Source organism: Prionailurus viverrinus, chromosome C1 (genome assembly GCF_022837055.1).
Source record: "Prionailurus viverrinus isolate Anna chromosome C1, UM_Priviv_1.0, whole genome shotgun sequence".
NCBI classification, from domain to species: Eukaryota; Metazoa; Chordata; class Mammalia; order Carnivora; family Felidae; genus Prionailurus; species Prionailurus viverrinus.
In genome coordinates, this window is record NC_062568.1 from 143,703,570 (window position 1) to 143,727,047 (window position 23,478).

The following is a 23,478-nucleotide window of genomic DNA, read 5'->3' on the forward strand; positions in this document are numbered from 1 at the left end:
TAAATTTATACTGTTAATCATTTGGACTCTGTACAGCATTGTGTGGTGCCTCTGTTTGCTGGCTGTAAATGCACTCTGTCTTGCGAATGAGTTCAAGTGGCCTCCTGGTCAGCGTGGGAGGGCAGAGGTTGTGTTTGGTAGTCCTGCCTTTTGGTTTATGCTACTTACTTGAACTTTCATTTTTTATTTTTCTTTTAAAAGATATAGAATGCTCTGTCAGAAAATGCCCTTCCCCAAACAAATTTGGGTGAAAACTGTAAGTGACTAAAGATGTTAAAAATAAATATGAAAACAAATAGCATTTTTCCTGCTTAGCAATGTAGAATTTCATGCTTTCATGTAATTACTTTGTATATTCGTATTATTTTAATACTTTAAAAAATGCTTATTTATTTATTTTGAGACAGAGAGAGAGTGTCCAAGTGGGGAAGGGGCAGACAGAGAGGGAGAGAGAATCCCAAGCAGGCTCTGCGCCGAGCAGAGCCCAATATGGGCTCAATCTGATGAACCATGAGATCGTGACCTGAGCCGAGATCAAGAGTCAGACACATAGCCAACTAAGCCAATACTTTTTATGGTAGATACATTTTGAATAATATATAAAGTAACTTTGCAGATGACTATATTTGTAATCCTTTTATTGGAAATTTGCCGTTTCGCTTAATTTGAAAACTATCTAAGTCACCGTGAAATTGTCAATTTGTATGTTTTAAATTTTAAAAATGTCTTTCATCTTTGGATGCTTTATGTTCTGTGAAACCTCACAGTTCTAGAGTCTCATAGGTGATAACTTTGGTTCTTACTTGTTACAGACGCAGTTATACATGCATCTAACAAACTACTCTGTGAACAAGCACAATGAGCGTTTTGAAAGGGATGAGACTGAAAACAAAGGCAGCAAACGTTCCATCAAGTGGTTTACAGAATTCCTACAAGCAAATCAACATGATGTTGCTAAGTTTTGGAGTGATATTTCAGTAAGATTATACCATTTCACAATTATAAGTGTCTTTCCTCAGATTAATTTAAAGGATCATTAGCATTTTAAATAAAGAACAGATTACATTAGGTTGGACAAATGGAGTATTGTCATGAAGGAGGTAGGAATTATGACAGACCTTGATGAGCAGTGTTTCTACTGCTAGGGATGGGAGAGAGGGGTACTAGGTATAAGCAGAAGCATAGACGTAGGGGAATAGGGAAAAGTGGCCCAGGTCAGCACGTATGGTATTTGTGGGAATTTTGTGGGGATTTATGGCTGAAAAGATATGTGGAGGCAAAATTTTAGGTCTGAAAATCAATGGTTAACTTGGTAGGCAGTAAGGATTCAATCTTTCCAGATTTTAAGGGAGAAGAGAAATAAGGCCAAAGACCCTGAATTTAAAAGATAAATCTGAAGATGGGTGTGGGACGGGTTAGAGTAAAGACTAAGAGTAGGTAAAGGAGGGCACCGGGGTGTAGTTTAAGTGAAAAGAGTGGCCTGAGGTGAACCAGCTCCGAGTAGAAGAGGTGACAACAAAGTAAACATTGAGGTTAACTGAATGTCCAAAATCGGGGAGAAGTATTCAGAGATTCCTCTGCAGTTTTAAGGAGGAGTTACAGGGAGCATGGGTTGGCTTTATCTGAAGTAGAGTAGAGAGGAATTAATTTTGAAAAGATGTACAGCTTAGTTTTGCAAGTGAGGGAAAAGAGTTGTATTCATTTATTCATTCCATTCATTCTTTCAGTCACTCAGTAAACATTTATTGAACCCATAACCTTGTTTCTGACTGATAATTTGAAGAGTTAGAAGATACAGCTCCAGTCCTCAAGAAACGTAAGAGTTTTGTAGGCAAGACCCACATACAAATTGTTAATAAAATATACCATAGCACGTACAACAGAGGCATGTGTTGGATTCTGTGGGAATGTAGAGGAAGACCACATATAGTAACTTTCCGTGGGAAGGGGTAGGAGAAGGACTCCCAAGAGGCATTGGCACCCGAACTAAGTTTGTAAAAGTTCATGAGGCTATGATAATGAGGTCTGGAGATTTATTGTACTTGAAATGTTTTCTCAGGTAGAAAGATTAAGCAGGTAGTTAAAAGTGCATGTTTGAAGCGTAATTGATAATTAAAGCCATGGCAGTGGATGACCCTGAAAATAAGGGTAAAGAGGGAAAAGAAGCAGATCTGAGAAGATAACCTGGGTGAATCTGCTCCTTTATAATCCTAGCGGAAGTATCACAATGGTATTCAAAGTTAGAAGACTGTGTCTCTTGAAAGTACTCAATATGATAGGATTATGCAATATGATTTAGCTTTTCTTTGGGAGCGGATAAATAAATCTATCACGGAAAATGCACATGAAAGTTTATAGTTAGTTCAATTTAGTTCTCTTGAGATAATTAGAAAAATCAGCGTCATTATACTTATCCTTTTCTTGTTTTGTTGGTTGGATTTTTTATACCTTATTTTCTATATCACAGAATGTAAATCCAGAGGTCCTTTGGTGTCAGATAAGTAAAAGGAGTGAAATGGTCTGGATAGAAGTAAATAGAGTATGCGAGGAACTATGGTAACTTGAAGTGTATGAGAAGTCTGAAGGGGGTGGACACTACTCAGCACCAGCCTTTTGTTGCCACATGGTATTGTGGGCCCAGTGTGGTTCATTCTCCTAATTTGACAATAGAAGCTCTAAGTCTCCTGATTTATTAAAATGTTGACACCACATTTAAAACTTTTGAAAATGTAGGGGCTCCACCAAAAATGTGTATCAACTGGATTTTGTTGGAGGCCCACCAACTTGTTAACTTTCTATCCTATCTTCCTGGTGGCCTAAATACATCCAAACAAGAAATTTGATGACAATTAATTCTGTGTTTATTTATCTACTTATTTATTCTATCAAGGCCAAGTTTGCAGAAATTCAAAAAATATTTTAATAATGATGGTTTATTATGTCAGATGCATCAGAGGTGTGAAATTTGTTATTGCACGAATAACAAATGGAAGATCATACATGTTGATACCTGGATGATTTAATGAATGGATCATTTGATGAATAGCTCAGCGAGACCAAGAAGGTTTATATGCCCTGTGATGCTCCTTTTTGGTTGTTGTTTTTACCAAATTTGTCACTTCCATGTGGGTTTTACTTCTTTGGAGAAGGGGGTGTGAAAAGGTGGAACTTCTTGGACTGCCTTGGTGAGGAATGTGTAGAAAGAATCAGAGAGAAAAAAATGAGTGTCATTAGCTTTATATCCATCGGTTTTAAGTGGTACTTCCCGTACATAATTAATTAGGAGAAGGTATAGAAGTGAGACTAATATTAATAAGAGGGTATGGAAACGGACCTTTCTGTGAGAACCTAAAATGTAACATTCATACTTGAATTCAACATTCAACTTGAACATGGCCAGTGTGTGCCTATTAAGCTCTCACACATTTGTGATATCTTCTATAAAGGGGTAAATTCTACATCATTCTTGCTTACATTAGTTATAATGTATAATAATCTACAAATAAGCAATTAGTTAATATTAGTAAATTACTAACTTTTCCAAGTATATATCTTAAAAAAAATTTTTTTTTAATCTTCATTTTTGAGAGAGAGAGAGAGAGAGAGAGAGGCAGAGAGAGAGGGAGACACAGAATCTGAAGCAGGCTCCAGGCTCTGGGCTGTCAGCACAGGGCTGTGAGCCCGACGCGCAGCTTGAACTCACAAACTGCGAGATCACGACCTGAGCCAAAGTCAGACGCTTAACCTACTGAGCCACCCAGGCGCCCATCAAGTGTATATCTTTTAATTATATTTACCTTTATTAAGAATTGCATATAAAGATATCTGTTTAAGATGAGTTAATGAAATAATATATTATAAAAAAAAGGAGATAGAGAAGGCAGTCAATCAGTAAGTTTTTATCTTTGTGTCATAGTTTACAAATTTCATGAATTTAACTTTGGACTTTTTTTTTCAATGACCTCGTTTTTGGGAGGCAATTTCTCTAAAAAGTAACTGTCTGTATATGAAAACTGACGTTTAGTACCTCCTGTGTAGCATGGAGATGTGTGCTTTTGTGCTGGTCAAGAATGAGTGAGAAAACGGGGCTCCTGGGTGGCTCAGTTGGTTGAGCTTCCGACTTCGGCTCAGGTCATGATCTCGTGGTCTGTGAGTTCGAGCCCGCATCGGGCTCTGTGCTGACAGCTCAGAGCCTGGAGCTGCTTGGGTTTTTGTGTCTCGCTCTCTCTCTGCCCCTCCCTCGTTCATGCTTGTCTCTCTGTGTCTCAAAAATAAACATTAAAAAAATATTAAAAAAAAAAAGAATGAGTAAGAAATCAATAGAAAATCAAGCCATGGATTGACAACCCCATTGTCTCTGAATTCTTTTTATACACTGTAGATACAGATCTACAAATCATATTTCAGAGCAATGACAGTATGTTGGAAATTCTCAAAAAACATCAGTGGAGTTTGATTTGTGTTTGGTTATATCACTCTTGATTTTCACATATACCTGTAGTCTTACCTTTGCATTCCTAAAAATGTGGTGTTTTATGCAGAAAAAGCACAGATTTGTAATTCTTCAGGGTCAATTAATATTCGATCTCCTCCCCCCGGCCCCCGTCTGAGTTGTTTCATGCAGACATTTATTAGCCAAGGTTTTAACTTTTTTTTCCCCTATTTTCCAGTATCTTCACTAATACATCCAAAGATTTATATTAAGTGATTTTTTTGTCTTTTATCTTTATATACTTTAGTGTTTTTGGTGTTCAATTTTTTACTTTGAGTAAAATTTTTCTGAGAGTAACCTCTTATAACATCTCTGATACTTACCCCAAGTATGATCTGGGTTGGGATTCTGGATAACAGCAAGATTAATCTGTCTCCCATTTTTTCTCCAATATAATGAATATTGCTCCCACCAGGTAATGGAATGTTTGTTTCTGACCTGAAATACGAAGAAGAGTGAGGAACGGCAGAATAATTATAACAATAGTAGCAGTTAACACTTAGTGAAGGTTTACTCTGTTCTAGGCACTATGCCAAGAGTTTTACATGGAGTCTCATTTTGCACTTACTTCAGTCTTTTGCAGTAGGTATTATTACTATTTCCCCTTTCCCTTTGGGAAAGTGAGATTCAGAAAGCTTAAGCAACATAACTGAGGTTGTACACTAGCAAGGAGCAAAGCCAGGAATAAATCCAGAAAGTCTGATGTTAGAGCCAAGTTCTTAACTGCCATGTTATATTGCCTACGCCTGTAGAGAGGGACTGAAAAAGACAATATATTCTAAGGCGAAAATACAGCAAAACCACTTTTCCACAATCCATAGTTTGTTCTTAAACTTCAGTAAACCAACCTTTTGTTTTATTAGCATTAGTAACTCATTCTAGTAGTATTGTGTGTCCTCTTGTCTCCAGTAAACCTTATGAACTGCAAAATCATCACCACACAAAGAAGCCCACCTTTCCTAGATTCTGTCCCATCCTTTCAGCCATTGTCTCAGTGGAGGTTCTATAATGTCGTTTGTGAAGTAGTTGACCCTCGCTGTAACTTTTCTTTGCTGCCACTCCTAAACCCTCCCGTATGGTTTCTGAGAAGTCTAGCATGTGCTCCTACCCTTATTTATTTACCAGATAGAAACCACATTTGTCAACTTGATTTTTGTTTTTGTTTTTCTTGAGAGAGAGATAGACAGCATGAGTAGGGAAGGAGCAGAGGGAGAGAGGGAGAGAATCTTAAGCAGGCTCCATGCTCGGTGCAGAGCCCAATATGGGGCTCCAACTCAAGACCATGAGATCATGACCTGAGCTGAAATCAAGAGTTGGATGCTTAACTAACTGAGCCACCCAAGCGGCCCATATCCACTTTTATTTTACTTAATTGTTCACAAATATTTTTGAGCATCTACTAAATGGCAGGCACTAGTGTAGGCACAAGGACATGGCTGTAATTAAAAAAGAAAAATATCAGCTGATTCTATGCTGTGTGAGATGGTACAGTAAAGGATAGCCATGACTACTTTTGACTCCAGGGTCAGGGAAGGCCTTTCTGAATATCAAGGAGCCAGACATGGGAATATTGGGAAGAGTGTTCCAGAAAGAGGGAGCAGTTACTGCCAGAGACCCTAAGCAGGCAAGCGTGGCTGGAGTGTAATGAGTAGGACAAGAGTTGCATGAAATGGAATCAGAGTAGCGGCAGGGGCCACGTGTCATAGAGCTTTGTGAACTTGGCCAGTGTGCTGCTCTGTAAGTTTAGGCCTTATTTCCACATATGTAAATAAGATACAAAAAAGTAAGGCATTTTCACATTTTTTTTTTTTTTAAATCACTCTATTTGTAGGAATTGGTTGTAAAGACTTTGATTGTAGCAGAACCTCATGTCCTGCATGCATATCGAATGTGCAGACCCGGTCAGCCTCCAGGAAGTGAAAGCGTCTGTTTTGAAGTTCTGGGATTTGATATTTTGTTGGACAGAAAACTAAAGCCATGGCTTCTGGAGGTAAGGCATTTCTATAAGAAGAAAGAGAAGTTACTACTGTTCTTGTGCATTAAAACAAATGTTTTTTAAATGAGTAGTTGGCACAGTTGTCTCATTAACCGAGCAGAAAGAGGCCTGAATGGAACATGTGGGAGGAAGAGAACAAAAATTCAGAGAATAGAACAGTTCCAAGAACGGACCAATATGTGTTTGATATTACTTTTCCCAAGTTAATTTGAGTGCATTTCTGGGCCAGGAATTTTGAATGTATGTGTGGATCTGCTTCTACTGATTTATCTACTTTCTCCGCTATTTCCTCAGTCTCACGTCCTTCATTACTTCATTACTCCATGACCTCTGGATGTTGTCTTTCCTCTGTGTGGGTGCCTGGGCTTGAGGACCATGGCCTCCTTGTCTTCATTGGTTTCCTATTCAAACTCTCCAAGAAGAGAGAGACTCTGATTGGTTCATTAATCAGTATTCAGTACCTCATACCCCAGCTGGCATGGCTTCTCCCTGAAGGCCATATTATATGCCTGGGACTCCCCCCATGTCCAGTCTGTTAACTGTGTGCCTTTGGGTTTGCTGCCAGTCCCTGGTATGGTCGGAGTCGTCATTATTTTTCTCTCATTATAAAAAATCACTTAATATTAGGAAAATATGAAATGATATAAAGGAGAAATAAAAATAGTCTCTTCTTAAGATTTATGTACCTTTCCTTCCAGTCATACTTCATACTACATCCAGAAGAAAACTTAGAAGTTTTCTATCCCATTCAGCAGTTTCCTCTCAGGCCCTTGATCTGGAGTCATAGAGTGCATGGGCACAGAACACTGTGTTTAGGAAACTTTATCAGGAAAATAGCACATATCTAAACAGTGTTTACTAGATTAGTTACATTTTGGAACATATTGCTATAGAAGGTATAATCAACAAGTACCTTTCATTCTATGCTGATTATCTCTCTTTTTTTGTTAATGATTTCGAAGGTGGAAGTTCTGTCTGTACCGTGCAAAAGCAAATTGAATGAGTGATAGATAATCAAGACATTCAAAATATATTTTTAGGAAGGAGCACTTTTCCAATTAGAGGGCTAATGGGTGTGTGTGTGTGTGTGTGTGTGTGTGTGTGTGTGTTCAATCTGCTCTGTTCCAGCATGTTATATTTCCAAATACAGATGTCAGATGTTCAAATTTTGTTCCTGCTTGGGTCCTGGAAATAAGATTTTGCTATCTTTTTGTGTTCTTCATCACGTGAACATGAAAGCATTTGACTCTGCACCTTACTAGGCCTGACATTTTCTTCCCTAGGTTTCATACTTTGTCTGCAATTATTCTTCCTTGTTCTTAACTGTATTTTCCCCCTGCTCCTGCTACTTGTCTTTTATCCTTGACGGGGTGGAGAAAAAGTGAAGGCACATGCATGAAGTGGCACTCAAAGTATAGTAGGGAGTAATGACTATAGATAATTTAGTTACTTGTTTTTAAAAGCATTTGTCTAACTGGAGCTTTGTATGAGCTTGGTAAAGCAGAACTGACTGAATGGTTGAATTCTATATTTTTTCAAAGGCTCAAAACACCATTGTTGGCATTAGTGTTTCTTCATACTTCGTTCTCTCCTTTATCATGTCCAGATGAATAACCATTAAAAAACTCCACAATACTCAACAGCTAACTAGCACTGTTTGCATTAGCATATTTTCATTTTCAGTTCATTTCTTCATCATTTCCAGATCAGTCAGAACCATTACAAAGACTTTATAGTAATCAATCACTATGGATAATGAACATTTATTGTATTAAAACAGTTAAAGTTATCTTATTTAGATCTTGCTTCTTTGTGTTTTCTCCCAGCTGCAATTGTAGTGGTTCTAACATATGTTGTTAAAAACCTTTTGGCACCATCAAGTGGAATAAGATAGAAGGTGCATCTGAGGATATGATAACTTTTAGTTAACTGGAATAATTGCAGGTAATGATTCATAGTGACAAAATTGCAGAAATTTTCAAGCACAGAAACATTGTTAGGGAAAAGTATGAAAACTGGGCAGGGTATGAATATACTGCTAATACTTTAATTACCCTTGAATTATTTCAACGAGTCATTGTGTCAGGGGGGTGGAGATAAAAGAAGACAGAATACTTGCCCTGGTTTAGTGGGGACTCAGATATGTGTCTTATGGTAATATTTACAGGTATAAGTAGGGAACAGGGTACCAGCACAAACAATAGAGTGATTAATCTCTCTACGTACAAGTGTGTATTTGACAGTTTAAAAAAATCTTTGCAGAGGAGGAACTCCTGAGCAGAGTATTTAAGGCTGTAGAAAGTACAGTGGGGACTGGAAGTTGGGAGAGATGGGGGTGGGATGAGGAGAAGTTACTGGGCAGAGGGAATAGCATTAATTTGTGAGCACAAAATCTGTTACGTATACTTTGTTATGTGCATGAAATTATTGTGCTTGTTTTGATAGTAAAACTATCATTTGGTTGGTTAATAAATAGTATTTATCAATTTAGTCTGCTTTCTAATAGTTTTCATTTTTGTGTGCATTTACAAGCTGCTGAACGTTAAGACCCTAACATCTGCAGAGTTTTGTCTGTTCTAGAATTGGGGTAGGAATGAGAGCCAAAGAAGCTGTCAACATCACAGAGTAGAATTTTGACTGGATGAAACCCTAATTTTCAGAGTTTCATCTGTCTTTAGTTTTTACTTTACCTTTCTCATAAAACTTTTGAGAAATCCAAAATGTTAATTGCAAAAAGTGTTTCTACCTTTTCATGTATTACTTGATCTTGTGTGAGTACATTTGTCCGTAGACCAATTTCTTTTTTATGGTAGTAGAGGGAAGATTCTGACATAGGTAAGAGAGGACCTGAGGTCACAACCATCCTGGAGGAGGGGTATGTCTGGCAGAGTTCCAGATGACAGTTTTGGAATGGAACACCCAAGGAATTCTATAAAGATAGATTACATTTCAGTGAACCACTTAATCATTGTTTCCTAAATGTCTGGTTTATTTTATAATCCTGTTACAGGTAGCAGCTGAACTATCATTAATTGTATTACAAATTCCAGAGATTTGAATCAGTATGGAATGGTTAACTTGTTTTTTTCACATAAAATACATTGCCCTTTCTTTGCACTTGTAAGAGGAAATACTTAAAGAGTTTTGAAGTCGTGGATTAATAAACTTCCTTTCTTTAAAAAAAATTTTTTTTTAATATTTTATTTATTTTTGAGAGAGAGAGACTGAGCGCAAGTGGGGGAAGGGCAGAGAGAGCGGGAGACCTAGAATCCAAAGCAAACTCCGGGCTCCCAGCTGTCAGCACAGAGCCTGACATGGGGCACAAACCCACGAACTGCAAGATCATGACCTGAGCCGAAGTCGGATGCTTGACCGACTGAGCCACCCAGGTGCCCCGGTAGACTCCCTTTCTTAAATTTGCCTGGAATAAATGGAGGTTCTTGTAGTTACTAAGCTATTCCTTTCTCCTTGGGACCACATCACATAGGCAGAAATACGTCCGTCACCTTCTAAATCAGAAATCAGCAAAAGCATAATGTAGTTTGGCATATCTCTATAAATGGAATACCATGCATCAAAATGATGGCATGAAAGATTTTCATGATATATTGATAAGGGAAAAACTTGGACTATAAAATAGTATTGTTAGTATAGGCATGTATTTAGAAAGTAAAGTGAAAATTATAAATATGCATGCATGGCAGATACTTACACTTTATCAAATGGTGAGCAATACACTATCAAATAGATGACAGTATGCTAGGTGGTGGGATTACAGGTGATTTTTCTGTTGTTTGTTTAGCTTCTCTTTATATACTTATAGTTATACTTCCTACAATTGCCAGAGTTGTAAAATGCATACTATCAAGTTTTTTGTCTCTAATGGAATGGATTTGTAAAAGACAATCCTCTTTCAGGACTAGTAGCATATTTTTTTAGGTCGTCTGTGGTGTTAGGTGGTGGTCATGAAAGCTGAGCTGTAGTTTAGAACTCAGCGCATTCTAACCAACCGAGTTAATTAAGTAATTTTCTTAAACACTTGCTATTCCAGTTACATTTTTATAACAACAGCAACAACAAACCCAATAGCAGCAAAGACAAAGACAGGAGCTCCAGCTCTTGGGGTAGTAGCATATTGTATCATGGGTTTCAGGGTACATATAGTTACTGTTACTTCTTATTTTTCATCTTTTTTTTTTTTAGATGTTTATTTATTTTTGAGAGAGAGAAAGAGCATGAGCAGAAGAGGAGCAGAGAGAGACAGGGAGACAAAGAATCAGAAGCAGGCTCCAGGTTCTGAGCTGTCTGCACAGAACCCAACACGGAGCTTGAACTCATGAGCTGTGAGATCATGACCTGAGCCAAAGTCGGACGCTTGACTGACTGAGCCACCCCGGCCTCTCTTTATTTTTTATCTTAATGAAATCCTGGAAATGATGTTGGAAAGAACACTTACAAATAACTCACTTATGCCCAGAATCCTTATATAGTTAGAGAAACTCATAGAGATTAGTCTGCAACTACCTTTAATGGTATCTTCTGAGTTATGCAGTTTTTGGAAATGAAAAATGATAAATTATTGTTTGATCCAGGTAGAAAAAAAATAGTTTATTTTTTAGACAGCAATAGACGAATTCATCCAGAAGATCTGAAGTAGTGAAAAGAGGGTACTGATAGTTTCTGTATGCTAAATAAATGCATGAGTATTGCTATATTGGTAGCATGCATATCTTTTTTGTCACATCATCATTATTATTGTTAATACTGGTCTTCTAATCTCATGTCACAATGAGTCACTTTTAACTTCCCTGAACTTAAAACCTAGAGCATGGGGTGTTGGGCTGAAAAAGGGCGGGGAGGAGGGGGAGGGCACATAGGCTGACTGAAGATCCTGAGCTAAGGCAGCAGGGGGAAGAGGGCCATGAGAGCAGTCAGTTCCTTGACTTAGGGTGGCAAGAAGGGAGGTGTGACAGTGGTAACTGGGCCATCTAGTATGTGGAGCTTTGAGATTTATTGTAGAGTTTCTCTACTGGTTGGAGATCTTGCATTAATTTAAAAAATAGGAATTGAATATTTACCAACCTACCAATATTTGGCCATTCTCATTGTTTGCTTTGTAAATTTCAGATTAATCGAGCTCCAAGCTTTGGAACGGATCAGAAAATAGACTATGATGTAAAAAGGGGAGTGCTGCTAAATGCATTGAAACTGCTAAACATCAGGTAAAGTCTTTCCTTCATTGTTTGGAAGGTTTCCAGCACATTTGGCCTGGAACAAATGTGTACTTGTACATGGTCACTTGTACATGGGGTTGGCTTGTAACTTTTTCATATTTTGTGTTTTAAATTTCTTGATTCATTCTTCAAACCCATTTAGTGTTTTCTTTTTAAATATCATTTCCTCTCCTCTACATACTGCTTTTCCTTCTCCCTGTATCATGCTCTGAATCTATAGTAAATATAGTTAAATTACAGTGTTGGTATAATTATTCAGTATAGAGTATAAGGTTGAATTGGAGACTACCTGAGGAAAATCTCTAGATTATCTTCCTCACCTTGCAAGAAGAAACTAAAGCAGAGGTCATTCAGCATTCAAGAAGTAAACAACAACAACAACAACAACCCTCAAACACATGGATTTCCTACCTTTCTGTTCAGAAGTCTTCCCACTATATCATGCTGCCTGGGTAAACAGAAATGAGATGGTTATTAAGACAGGGTTAACCTTGCCATTGAAAATCATAGGCAGGATTTCCTATTTATTTATTTGTTTATTTATTTATTTATTTATTTATTTATTTATTTATTTATTTTTTAAGGCCGGATAACATTCCATTGTATGTGTATACTACATCATCTTCATCATTCATCTGTTGATGAACATTTAGGTTGCTTCCGTGTCTTGGTTATCGTGAATCATGCTACAGTGAATGTGCGAGTGCAGACATCTCTTTGCATCCTGATTTCAACCTTTGGATATATACTCAGAAGTGGGATTGCTGCACTAATATTATGATTAGTGTTATTATTAGTTGGTTGCAGTGTACATGATCATGGATCTCAAATATTGGAATTGCTATTTTGTGGGAAAGCTTTTGGCTCATTATGCAACAAATTTGTTAGAAGTTTAGTTGAAGCGCTTAATGAAGTAGTGAGTCACGTCTGCTTTTATAAGTGTTCAAACGGTGTTTAGGGTGTTGGATTAAAGGACCTCTGAGGTTATTTGAGCCCAGGGATTTTATGAATTCAGTTGATTCCCACTGTCATTTAAAGAACTCTAAATGAGTTGTGGGATGCTTCCAAGCAATTTATTTATTTTAAGTGTTTTCAAGCAGTTAGCAGATGCCTGCATGAGAAGTAGCTTTATATGGAAAGCATTATTGAAAGAAGAGACTGATACATAAATTTGTTTAGAAATTTTCATATGGCCCCTTCTTTTGCTTGATAAAAAATGATTTGCCTAAATTTAACTGATATTTCAATTACCCTAAAAGAAATGAATAGAAGAGATGTAGAAGGTGAAATTTTTGTTTATTTAGCTTACACAAGTAGTATGCCCATACATGGTTTTAACATTTACTGTTATCGTATAAGTAGGCCTAATGGTTTTTGTTTTTGTTTTTTGTATGTCATTGTCAGTGATGTTACCAATTTAGGACATAACCTATGGGTGTTTTGGTCTTTTTAAAAGTGAGATATATACAGTTCAAACAGTGAGAAATTTCTAGACTTAAAAATAAAGGAGAGTTGGAATTAATTTTCCTTATTTTTCTTTGCCTTGTTCCACGAAGAGAATTTAGTATAATTCTTAGCATTTACAGCATGTGCTACTGAAGCTTACGTTGCACATGTGCCTTTTCTTCCATCCAGATGGAGTGCTCCATGGACATATAAATGTGTTAGACTTATATTTCAAATCTGTGCACTTCTTAATACAATGTTTTACTTACAGTATGGTTCCACATACACCCCAAAGTTCATTTTGTGAGACTATTCTTTTAATCTCAAGGAAATCCAGAAGAATGTAGATTGTTCAGAGTATTCTATCACAAACCCTGGGAGTACAGAACCTCAACTACAGGGAGACCATTATTCAATGGATGATTAGATGAATATGATGTATATGAATATATATATATATATATATATATATGTGTGTGTGTGTGTGTATAATATATATATATATATATATATATATATATATATTTTTTTTTTTTTTTTTTTTTTAATTTTGGAGAGCCAGAGAATGCAAGCAGGGGAGAGGGACAGAGGGGTAGAGAAAGAGAATCTTAAGCAGTCTCCATGCTCACCGTGGAACCTGATGCAGGGCTTGATCCCATGACCCTGGGATTATGACCTGAGCCAAAATCAAGAGTTGGATGCTCAAATGACTGAGCTACCCAGGTGCCCCTGAATATAATAAACATTGATTCATATTCCCACGTTGTCTCTTCTTTTGGTAATTCTCCTCATAGGAATAAGATCAGGGCTTATTTGAATTCCTATGTTTTATATTTTAGGACCAGTGATAAAAGGAGAAACTTGGCCAAACAAAAAGCCGAGGCTCAAAGAAGGCTTTATGGCCAAAATTCAATAAAAAGGCTCTTACCAGGTTCCTCAGACTGGGAACAGCAGAGACATCAGTTAGAGAGGCGGAAAGAAGAGTTGGTATGAAAATTTTAACAACATACCCACAATTTGAATTGCATAATTCATTGGTCAGATTTTATTTGTAAAATTTCTTCATTTTTAGAAAGAGAGACTCGCTCAAGTACGAAAACAGATCTTAAAAGAAGAACATGAAAATCGACATATGGGGAATTATAGGTAACTGTGTTTCCATTTTCTTATAGATGGAAGAAGTAAAGTGTCAAAACAACTGTTCTACATTTTTTAACCTTTTAGACTTATTTTGAGCACTGTTTGTTTCATTCTTGCTAGCTAGCTTCCTGGATGTTTATATGAGGTCTTTTAAACCTGATACTATCCTGTGGCCTTATTTGCTTATAATGAAGTATTTTGAGAAAGTCAGGTTTCAGGTCTCCTAGTTTTCTTTCTGTCAGTTCAGAGTGATTGCTCTACTTCGGTTAAACTTAGATGTGTCAGCAACCAGGCAAATAGTGAAAATGTTTGAAGGAGGCAGGTGTGAGACGATCCAAAGGAGTGTGGACTGTGTTGAACTGGAACCCTTCCACAATATCCTTTGACAGGATAAAAGAGGATCCCCCCCCCCTTTTTAAATTCCTTGTGTCCCTGGAAGGACTGCCCCACCTCCCAACCATTAACAGAATTAGGAGGATTTGGGGCCACAGAGCTTCTCACACTCTTAGTAAAACATTCTTTCCTGCCTTAACATCCTCAACAGCAACAATGACAACACATTCCTCTCATTCTACCTTTTACTCTGTTCTCTCCGTCAGAGAGGCAAATTCCACCACCCCAAAAGAGAACCTCAGGATTAATGCCTGCATTCTTGTCTGTCAGTAGCCACACTATACATGCACAACTTCCAGATTCTCGCTCATTACCTGCTCACTCTCATGAAGATCTGTATTCCTCCAATATGCCCAGTTGTAATTTTTATCCAACCACTTCCCCACAAAAACCCTTATGCTATGCCTTCGGGAGCTTCATTGTTTAATGACCGTTCTCTAGAGAAACTTTAATTTGCGTAGGTAAACAATGACAATTTGTGAATTTCTTATACCTGCGTTCATCATTATTTCTAGCACCTAGTAAAATGACTGGCAGAGTAAGTGGTCAAAGAGTATCTATGTAACTGACCTTAACTCTTGTACTACGATAGCTTCTTTTAAACCAGTTGGTTTGTCTGATTTATTGTAGACGAATTTATCCTCCTGAAGATAAAACTCTGCTTGAAAAGTATGAAAATTTGTTGGCTGTTGCCTTTCAGACCTTCCTGTCAGGAAGAGCAGCTTCATTCCAGCGAGAGCTGAATAATCCTTTGAAAAGGATGAAGGTAAAGGAATGAATGTTTATAAAGAGAAAAATGAATGAAGCCAAACAATATGTTTTTAAAAACAACCCACCTTAGTCCCACATATAAAAACATTTTGGTTTTAAGAGGCATTTCCCTTCTATTTTAACCGTTGGTAGCATTTCATAACCAACCAAGTGATTTAATAAAATAGACGTCTAACAGGACAAATTATGTAGCAGAGAATGTTGATATTATATTGTAATATCAATCTATTGTAACATGCCTTCTCACAGAGGCGTGTATATATAACTGAATAAAAAAATCCATTGAATTAATCTAGTGGTTTGTGATGCTCTTGTTATTTGGATTGTAACTAACATTATACAGTATTTTTCCCTGATATACTGCATAGACCTGGCATATGGGACGTAATTAAAACACGCATACACACAGAGTAATCTGTTTACCAAAATGTCTATCGGTTTTCTTTTGTAGCATAATAAACCATTTATTTGCTCATATTCTGTACTCTTGGCTAGTGTCAGTTGAGTGGCTCTTTGTTTTGGCTTACTTGGAGTGAATCATATAGTTGCTTTTATCTGGAAGCTTACCTGGGCTGGAAATGCAGGAGGGTTTCACTCCTATGTCTGCTGCCTCAGTTAAGATAGGTGGAACATCTGGGGAGCTGGCTGGATGTTTCTTTCTCTCTACATGGTCTCTTAGCAGGGTACCCAGATCCCATAATATGGTAGCTTGGAGTTCTAAAAGGAAACATTTCAAGAGGATAAACCCAGTGTGCAAGTGCTAATCAAGCCACTGCTTGCATTGTGCTTGCTAATGTCCCATTGGATAAGTAAGTTTATGTGGACCTATTAAAACTGTTACTACTTTATATTACTGTCATTTCATTACAGTGATAACCTCCATTGCTTGGATACACTGTTATACTGAGTGATTCAAAAGTCATGATAAAGTTTATTATAGACAGATTTTGCTATGGGCTTTTCACTCAAATTCTGCGACAGAAGGATATAAACCCACTTTCAATCTGGCTACACCTAAAAGACAGAAGCATAAGGAATAATGTCTACTGCAATGTTCTTTTCCTTTAAAAGTGTTTCTTTTGACATACGCAGATGTTTCCACCATTAGAATTATATTCTATGGCCCATTTGCTTTTCTTGATCAAGACATGGGAGACTTTGTTCATTTTGCTTCACCTGTTCTGCACTGTTATTTGTCTCTCCTGTGGACACAGCGTCTGTTTCATCTTGTCATTACTCTGTTCCACAGCCCCACTTTTTCTGCTAGAAAGCCTAGGGATTTTGGAACCAGATAGACCTACATTCAAATTCTAGTTGCCCATGCAATAATTTTGTAACCTTAGACTAAACTATTTGATCAATAGTTTCCTCATCACTAATATAGTATTGTTAAAACTATACTTGACAGGTTAGTTGTTAAAATAAAATTGAAGTTAATTAAAGTAGTCTGCGTAAAGTACTTGGCACATAATAAATAGGCTTCAAATCTTAATTCCTGTATTCTTTGGATTCTTCAAAATCTAGTTTAAATGTTACCACTCTGCCTGTCGTATTCCATTGATTTGTGAACCTCTTCTTATACAAATATCATACTATCTGTAGTACTGTTGCTTTTGACTTTTCTAGGTCCTTTATGCTTCCATATAAATTTTAGAATCCACTTGATTCTAGATTTTGATTAATTTTTATATTACAAAGTGGTTGCTGGGATTTTAATTGGGACTATGAGGAATCTATAAAATAATTACTGGGGAATTAACATCACTGAGTCTTCTGATCCATTAATATGGTATATTTCTCCATTTACTTGAGTCTTTAATTACTCATCTGTGCTTATAACTTTTGGTATATAATTTTTGCACATGCTGAACTAAATATTTTTTTAAATGTTTAGTTTGAGAGAGAAAGAGTGTGTGAACAAGGGAGGGGCAGAGAGAGAGGGAGAGAGAGAATCCAAAGCAGGCTCTATGCTGTCAGTGCAGAACCCGACATGGGGCTTGATGTCACAAACCTTGAGATCAAGACCGAGCTGAAATCAAGGGTCAGATGCTTAACCAACTGAGTCACCCAGTTGCCCCTAATTAAATTTATTCTTAAGTATTTGATGTTTTTGCTACTATTGTCAATAATACAGTTTTCAATTTTTTCCATTTTTAAATTTGCTTCCAGGATGTAAACATATGATTATTTTTGTATGTTGTCCTTATATCTAGTAATTTTTTAGTATTGTATTTTTAACAGCCACCTCAAATTAATTTCTGGTTTTAATTTGGTTATTTATTTATATATTTATTATTTATATATTTGGAATATATATTATATGTTTGGAAGTTTGTTGCTTAATTTTCATACATTAAAAATTTCTAGTTTTATTTTTGTTAAAAATTTCTAGTTGATTTCATTAGTGTAAGAAAACATTCTGATTTCAATATTATAAAATGAATTGATACTTGCTTTAACTCATAGACTACTTATTTTAGTGAATGTTCCAAGTGTACTTGAAAATAATGTGCTGCTACAGGTATTGGCTATAGAGTTTTATACATGTCATTTAAGTAAGTTTGGCTATTAGCGTTGTTCAGATATTCTATATCTTTCCTAATTTTTTTGGCCTACTTGTCCTAGCAGTTACTGAGAGATTGTTAAAACTTCCAACTGTGATTCTGGATTTCGTTTTGTCAATTTTTGATTCATATACTTTGAAGTTATGAAGGTGTTTCTCTAATTAATTCATTTTTTAAAATTTCTTTGTTATAAAGTGCTCATCTTTCTCTTGTCATATTCTGTGTCTTAAAATTTACTTTCTGTGACTAATGTAGCCACACTAGTTTCTTTCTTATGGTTACTGTTGGAATGACATCTCTTCTCCATCTATTTATCAACTCATCTGTGTTCTTATATTTAAGATGTCTCTGGTAAATAGCATGTAGTTGGGTCATATTTGCTTTAAAATTCAGTCTGACACTATCTGTGTCTTGATCATTTCACACATTTACTGGAATAGTTGGGCTTGTTTTCTCTCTTACCTTTGTTCTGTATCCCATCTGTTCATTATTCCTTTGATGTTCCCTTTATTCTTTTGGAAAAATCAATTATTTTTTGTTATGTTATTTTGTCTTCTCTTTTGGCTTTTTGTCATATTTTTAGCATAATGTTTATAAAAGAAATTACAACATACATCCTTTCATTATAATAATCAACCTTGAATTAAGGACCATAACAATTTCATTTCATTTAGTGACTCCCTCTGACTTTGTGCTGTTAACATATATTTTACTTTTACATATGTTATAAACCTTAAAATACGTTGTTGTTAGTGTTGTCTAAGCAATTAGTGGTCTTTAATAGTTTTCTAACTAGCTTTTCCTATTTATTCACATTTATACCCTTTCTTGTATTCTTCATTTTTTCATGCAGATCCATGCCTCTAACAAGGGTTATCTGTCTTCAGTTTGAAGAAACTTACTTTAGTACTTCATATTCCTTCATATTCCTTTTATTTTATTTTATTTTTTTAATAGAAGAAAATTTGGCATACAACATTGTGTAAAGACACATTTACATATTTAATATGAGCCTAGAGCCCAATTCAGACTCTGTCTCCCTCTCTCACTGCCCCTCCCCCACTTGTGGGTGTGCACGTGCTCTTTCTCTCTCCCCTTCAAAAATAGACATTAAAAAAATATTTTAAAAAATTATAAGACATTAAAAATAACAGGAAAAAGTGACCCATAATAAAAAGGAAAAAAACACTTTAAAAAGCAGGTCTATAAATGATCTCCACGTTAAAATTAACATACAAGGATTTTAAAATAAATACTACACACATATTAAAGAAAATATACATATAAATAAAATTGATTAAAAATGAATAAAATGAATGGAAGATGCAGAATTTCAACAGAGAAATGAAATTTCAAAAACAATTGAAAATATTTTTTCAAAATACAATCAAATACTGAGTTGAAAAATACAATAAAAAATTAAGAAACGACCAGATAGGCTTATCGCAGACTGGTCAGAGCAGAGATATATCAGTTGGAAATTATCCAAACTGAAGCACACAAAAAGATAAAAAAAGGAAAAACAGAACAGAGTTTCAAAGATAGATGGAATGCTGTCCAATGATCTAATATACATGTAATTAGAGTCCCATAAAGAGACAAACACAAAATAATGAAGCAGAAATATCTGAAGAAATAATGGAGGAAAATTCTCCAAAACCAATAGGATACATTAATCCGAGCTTCAGGAAATTGAGAAAATTACAAGGAGAATTCATATAAAGAAAACTACATGGACGCATGTGTAGCATAAGTGTGGTGGTGATTAATTTTCTCCTTTTTTTTTTGGTCTGAAATTGTCTTTCATTTTGCCTTCTTTCTTAAATGGTTGTTTGGGTATAGAATTCTATCTTGGCAGGCTTTTTTTTCTTTCAGCACTTTTATAGATGTCTTCTGGTTTCTATTGTTTCTATTCAGAAATCAACCATCATTATTCTTGTTTTCCTTCTGGATGTAATACGTCTTTTTTCCCCAGCTGCTTTTTTTTTTTGTTTTTCCTCACTCAACATTTTTACTTTGATGTGTCCATGTGTCACTTTTTCCTGTTATTTTTAATGTCTTATAATTTTTTTAAATATTTTTTTAGTGTTTATTTTTGAAGTGGAGAGGGAGGGAGAGAGTGCGCACGTGAGTTGGGGAGGGGCAGTGAGAGGGAGACACAGAGTGAATTGGGCTCTAGGCTCATATTAAATATGTAAATATGTCTTTACACAATGTTGTATGCCAAATTTGTTTCTATAAAATGAAGTAAAGTAAAGTAAAGTAAAGTAAAGTAAAGTAAAGTAAAGTAAAGTAAATAAAAGTTGAACTAGGTCCAGGCTGGGTTGTAGTAGTTTTATTAGCTTCTTGTTTCAAATGTGTCAAGGATAGACGTCACTTATTGATTGTTATAGACCTCATTCTCTATCAGTATCTAAAATCTGTAAGGTTGCAGAGGAGTAGCACTGACTTTTACATACCTCTATCCTCCTACTCCACTACATATTCACTAAAATTGCTGTCAGAGAGACCCAGCTCTGTGGGGCTCCTCTAGATGTTACACTAGCCCACATGACCATCGAAAACTCTGTTGGATTCTCTTTATCCCACTAGAATCTCTCTGTCTATTATAGACATGGTCTCTGCCCTTCTGTGTGCAGACTAGACAAATGATCCCAAAGTAGAAAGTGGCTACTCATGTCTGCTTACTTACAAGAACTTTCCCCCCTCTGGTATTCAGTTTCTTTTATATTCCTTTTAAACCACAGCTTTCTGATGTCTTTAAAAAAATGTGATTGTTTAATTTATCTGTCTTTTTCTAGCTGCTATAATGAAAGTATTAGCTATTATGACCTTTTTTCTCTTAAGCAGAAATCGAACTCTTTGAGTTTCTTTTTCATTATCTTGTGTTGCTGTCATTGGAATTCATTGTAGGATTATTATTTAATCAAAACATTATAACAAAAGTATTTTGGTATTTTAATAGCTAAACTTTATTGGATTGGGATGAAGAGTAACTTATTTTACAAATTTCCATTGTACCATGAGGTTTCTATATTTTCAAAAACCTTTTTTTAAGGGACACTGAAATATGTCATAATACATAAGTGAAGATATGATATATTTATAGGTTGAATAAATAACTCAAAGAAACCATAAATTATACCTCTTTCAGTGTAGGTATTATATCATATTTCTCTGGTTTGCTCAAACATCTACTTCAGTATATGGTTTTATAACTTTTCCCTTTGACTTTAAAATGACTCTAGAAGAGCGTAAGAGAAGATACTATGCCCATAGAATGAAAACTTTTGATAAAGATACTCTTTCATAAAGATACTCTTGAGCAATAGTTAAAATAGTTAAATAGTTAAAATAGTTAAAATTTTGAAAGAATTTTCATTAAATTGTGCCCATTAACCAAATACTAACATTAGATTGTTCTAAATGAAATTATTAGACCAATCATCAATTTTCTGCCTGAGGTTGTAATATTATTTTGCACTAATTAAATAGAAATAATTGAAGAAATTGTGCTTTGGAAACTAGAGTGTACTTTTAGAAATTTTAAAATGTTCAATAGGCTAATTTATTGAAGTATTGTACTCTAAGATTTTAGTAGTGTACTAGAACCTAAGGATACATTTATTTATGATATTAATACATTATAGATTTCAGGTATGTATTTTTTATATTGCCAGATTTTAGTGAAGTTTTCTTCAAGAGATTTTTTCCATGACCCTTTATTTCTCCTTTGATCTGAGCAATCTTCATTTAATAGTTCTAGGACTCTTTGTTGTACACTATTTTATGGAGATTAATGAACTTGGAAAAATTCTAGAGTTCATTAGTGACCACAATTTTAATTTGTTTTTAAGGAGGAAGATATTTTAGATCTTCTGGAACAATGTGAAATTGACGATGAAAAACTGATGGGCAAAACTGTCAAGCCTCGAGGACCAAAGGTACAGTACCTCTACATTCTTGTTTCCCTCATTTTTTTTTAATAGTTTCCCTCATTTTTTTATTCTTTCCCTAATGCTAGTGAAAACCCTATAAGTTAGGGCCAAGAGGGACTTAGAACTAGTACCTTTATTCTATATTCTGTATTACGTTTTTCTCATATCCTAGACTTACAATGATCAGAGATGTGTAGCATTATAGATAAGGCAAATCATGACTCTGGAGATCCTCATGGGAAGCCCCACTTATTGTTGACCCGGCAACATTGAAATTGTGTTCGTTAAAATAGGTATGGTTTGTAGGAATAAACAGGAAGCTGTCATGCAGGCAGAAATGAGCAGGTGGTTGCTTTACCTTCATCTGCTCTTTAGTGATGATAGCTACATGCTATTTTTTTTTTCATATGTCAAAGTCCTTGCTAGTAGAGTAGGAAAATATTGAGTTGGTAAAATCTTGGAAACATTTTTTATTGTTTTTTTTAAATATGTTTTTTGTTTGTTTTTAGTTTATATTTCTGCAGTACAAAGCTATCTCTATGTCCTTACACATATCAGCATGCTCTGTCATGTTTTCATGCTTTTTTCATGCCTCTGGAATGCCTTCCTATTTAAAAAAATCATTCATTACTCGACTGATTAGAGATCCCCTTCTAATCTAGCTGACCCCTTGCTGCCTCTGTGTAATCTTCCCTCACTCCCCTAGTTAGACTTCCTTCTTCTGCTTCTTCTGCTGTGCCACAAGTAACACTTCGTAGAGCAGCTGTGACAGTTGTGTGCATATTTGCTTTAGTATGAATTTGTAAGTTCTTTGAGGGTAGGAAGCGTGTTGTCATTTTTATACCTCTAACACCTAGTACAGTGTCTGGCACTTAGAAGGTTGTCAAAAACCATTAGTTAAATTTGTTGAATGTGTCCACCAAAACCTTATTGGCTGGTGGAAGAAAAAATAGGTGCACCAAAACCTACGTATATTGTGGCAAGTGGTGTAATAAAGGGAGAGGAAAGGGCGACACTAACGTAGAGAAGAAAAGGATTGGTAGACTATGAATGGCCTCGTAAAGGAAATGCCAATTAAACTGGGTCTTGAAAAATGAGTAATGCTTTGATCTTTTACAAGCAGGAGAAGGAGGGGCACCTGGGTGGCTCACTCCATCGGTTAACCATCTGACTGGCTCTGGTCATGATTTCACTGTTCGTGAGTTCAAGCCCCACGTCAGGCTCTGTGCTATGAGCACAGAGTCTGCTTTGGATCTTCTGTCCCCCTCTCTCTCTCTGCCCCTCCCCTGCTCGTGCTATCTCTATCTCTCTCGCTCTCTCTCTCAAAAATAAAATAAACATTAAAAAAAAAAAAGAGCAGGAGAAGGATGTTCAGGGTAGAGGAAATATTTAAGGCAAAGACATGGAGGTGTGACATTGCATAGAGTATTGGAAAGAAAAGAAAGAATTTGGAATGACTCAAATGGAAGATTCCTGAGGAGTAAAAGTGCAAGATGAATCTGGT

General features: G+C 35.9%; 1 protein-coding gene across 5 annotated transcripts in view; it reads left to right on the forward strand.

Moving 5' to 3' along the window:
• TTLL7 (tubulin tyrosine ligase like 7) overlaps window positions 1-23,478 on the forward strand; it is a 138,261-nt gene that overhangs the window by 68,077 nt on the left and 46,706 nt on the right. For all 5 annotated transcript variants that reach the window (XM_047872926.1, XM_047872922.1, XM_047872923.1 and 2 more), the window contains 7 exons: window positions 813-977; window positions 6,324-6,482; window positions 11,616-11,710; window positions 14,008-14,155; window positions 14,241-14,314; window positions 15,332-15,467; window positions 21,894-21,980. In XM_047872926.1, the coding sequence (XP_047728882.1) occupies window positions 813-977; window positions 6,324-6,482; window positions 11,616-11,710; window positions 14,008-14,155; window positions 14,241-14,314; window positions 15,332-15,467; window positions 21,894-21,980 (864 nt within the window). The remainder of the gene's footprint in view (window positions 1-812; window positions 978-6,323; window positions 6,483-11,615; window positions 11,711-14,007; window positions 14,156-14,240; window positions 14,315-15,331; window positions 15,468-21,893; window positions 21,981-23,478) is intronic.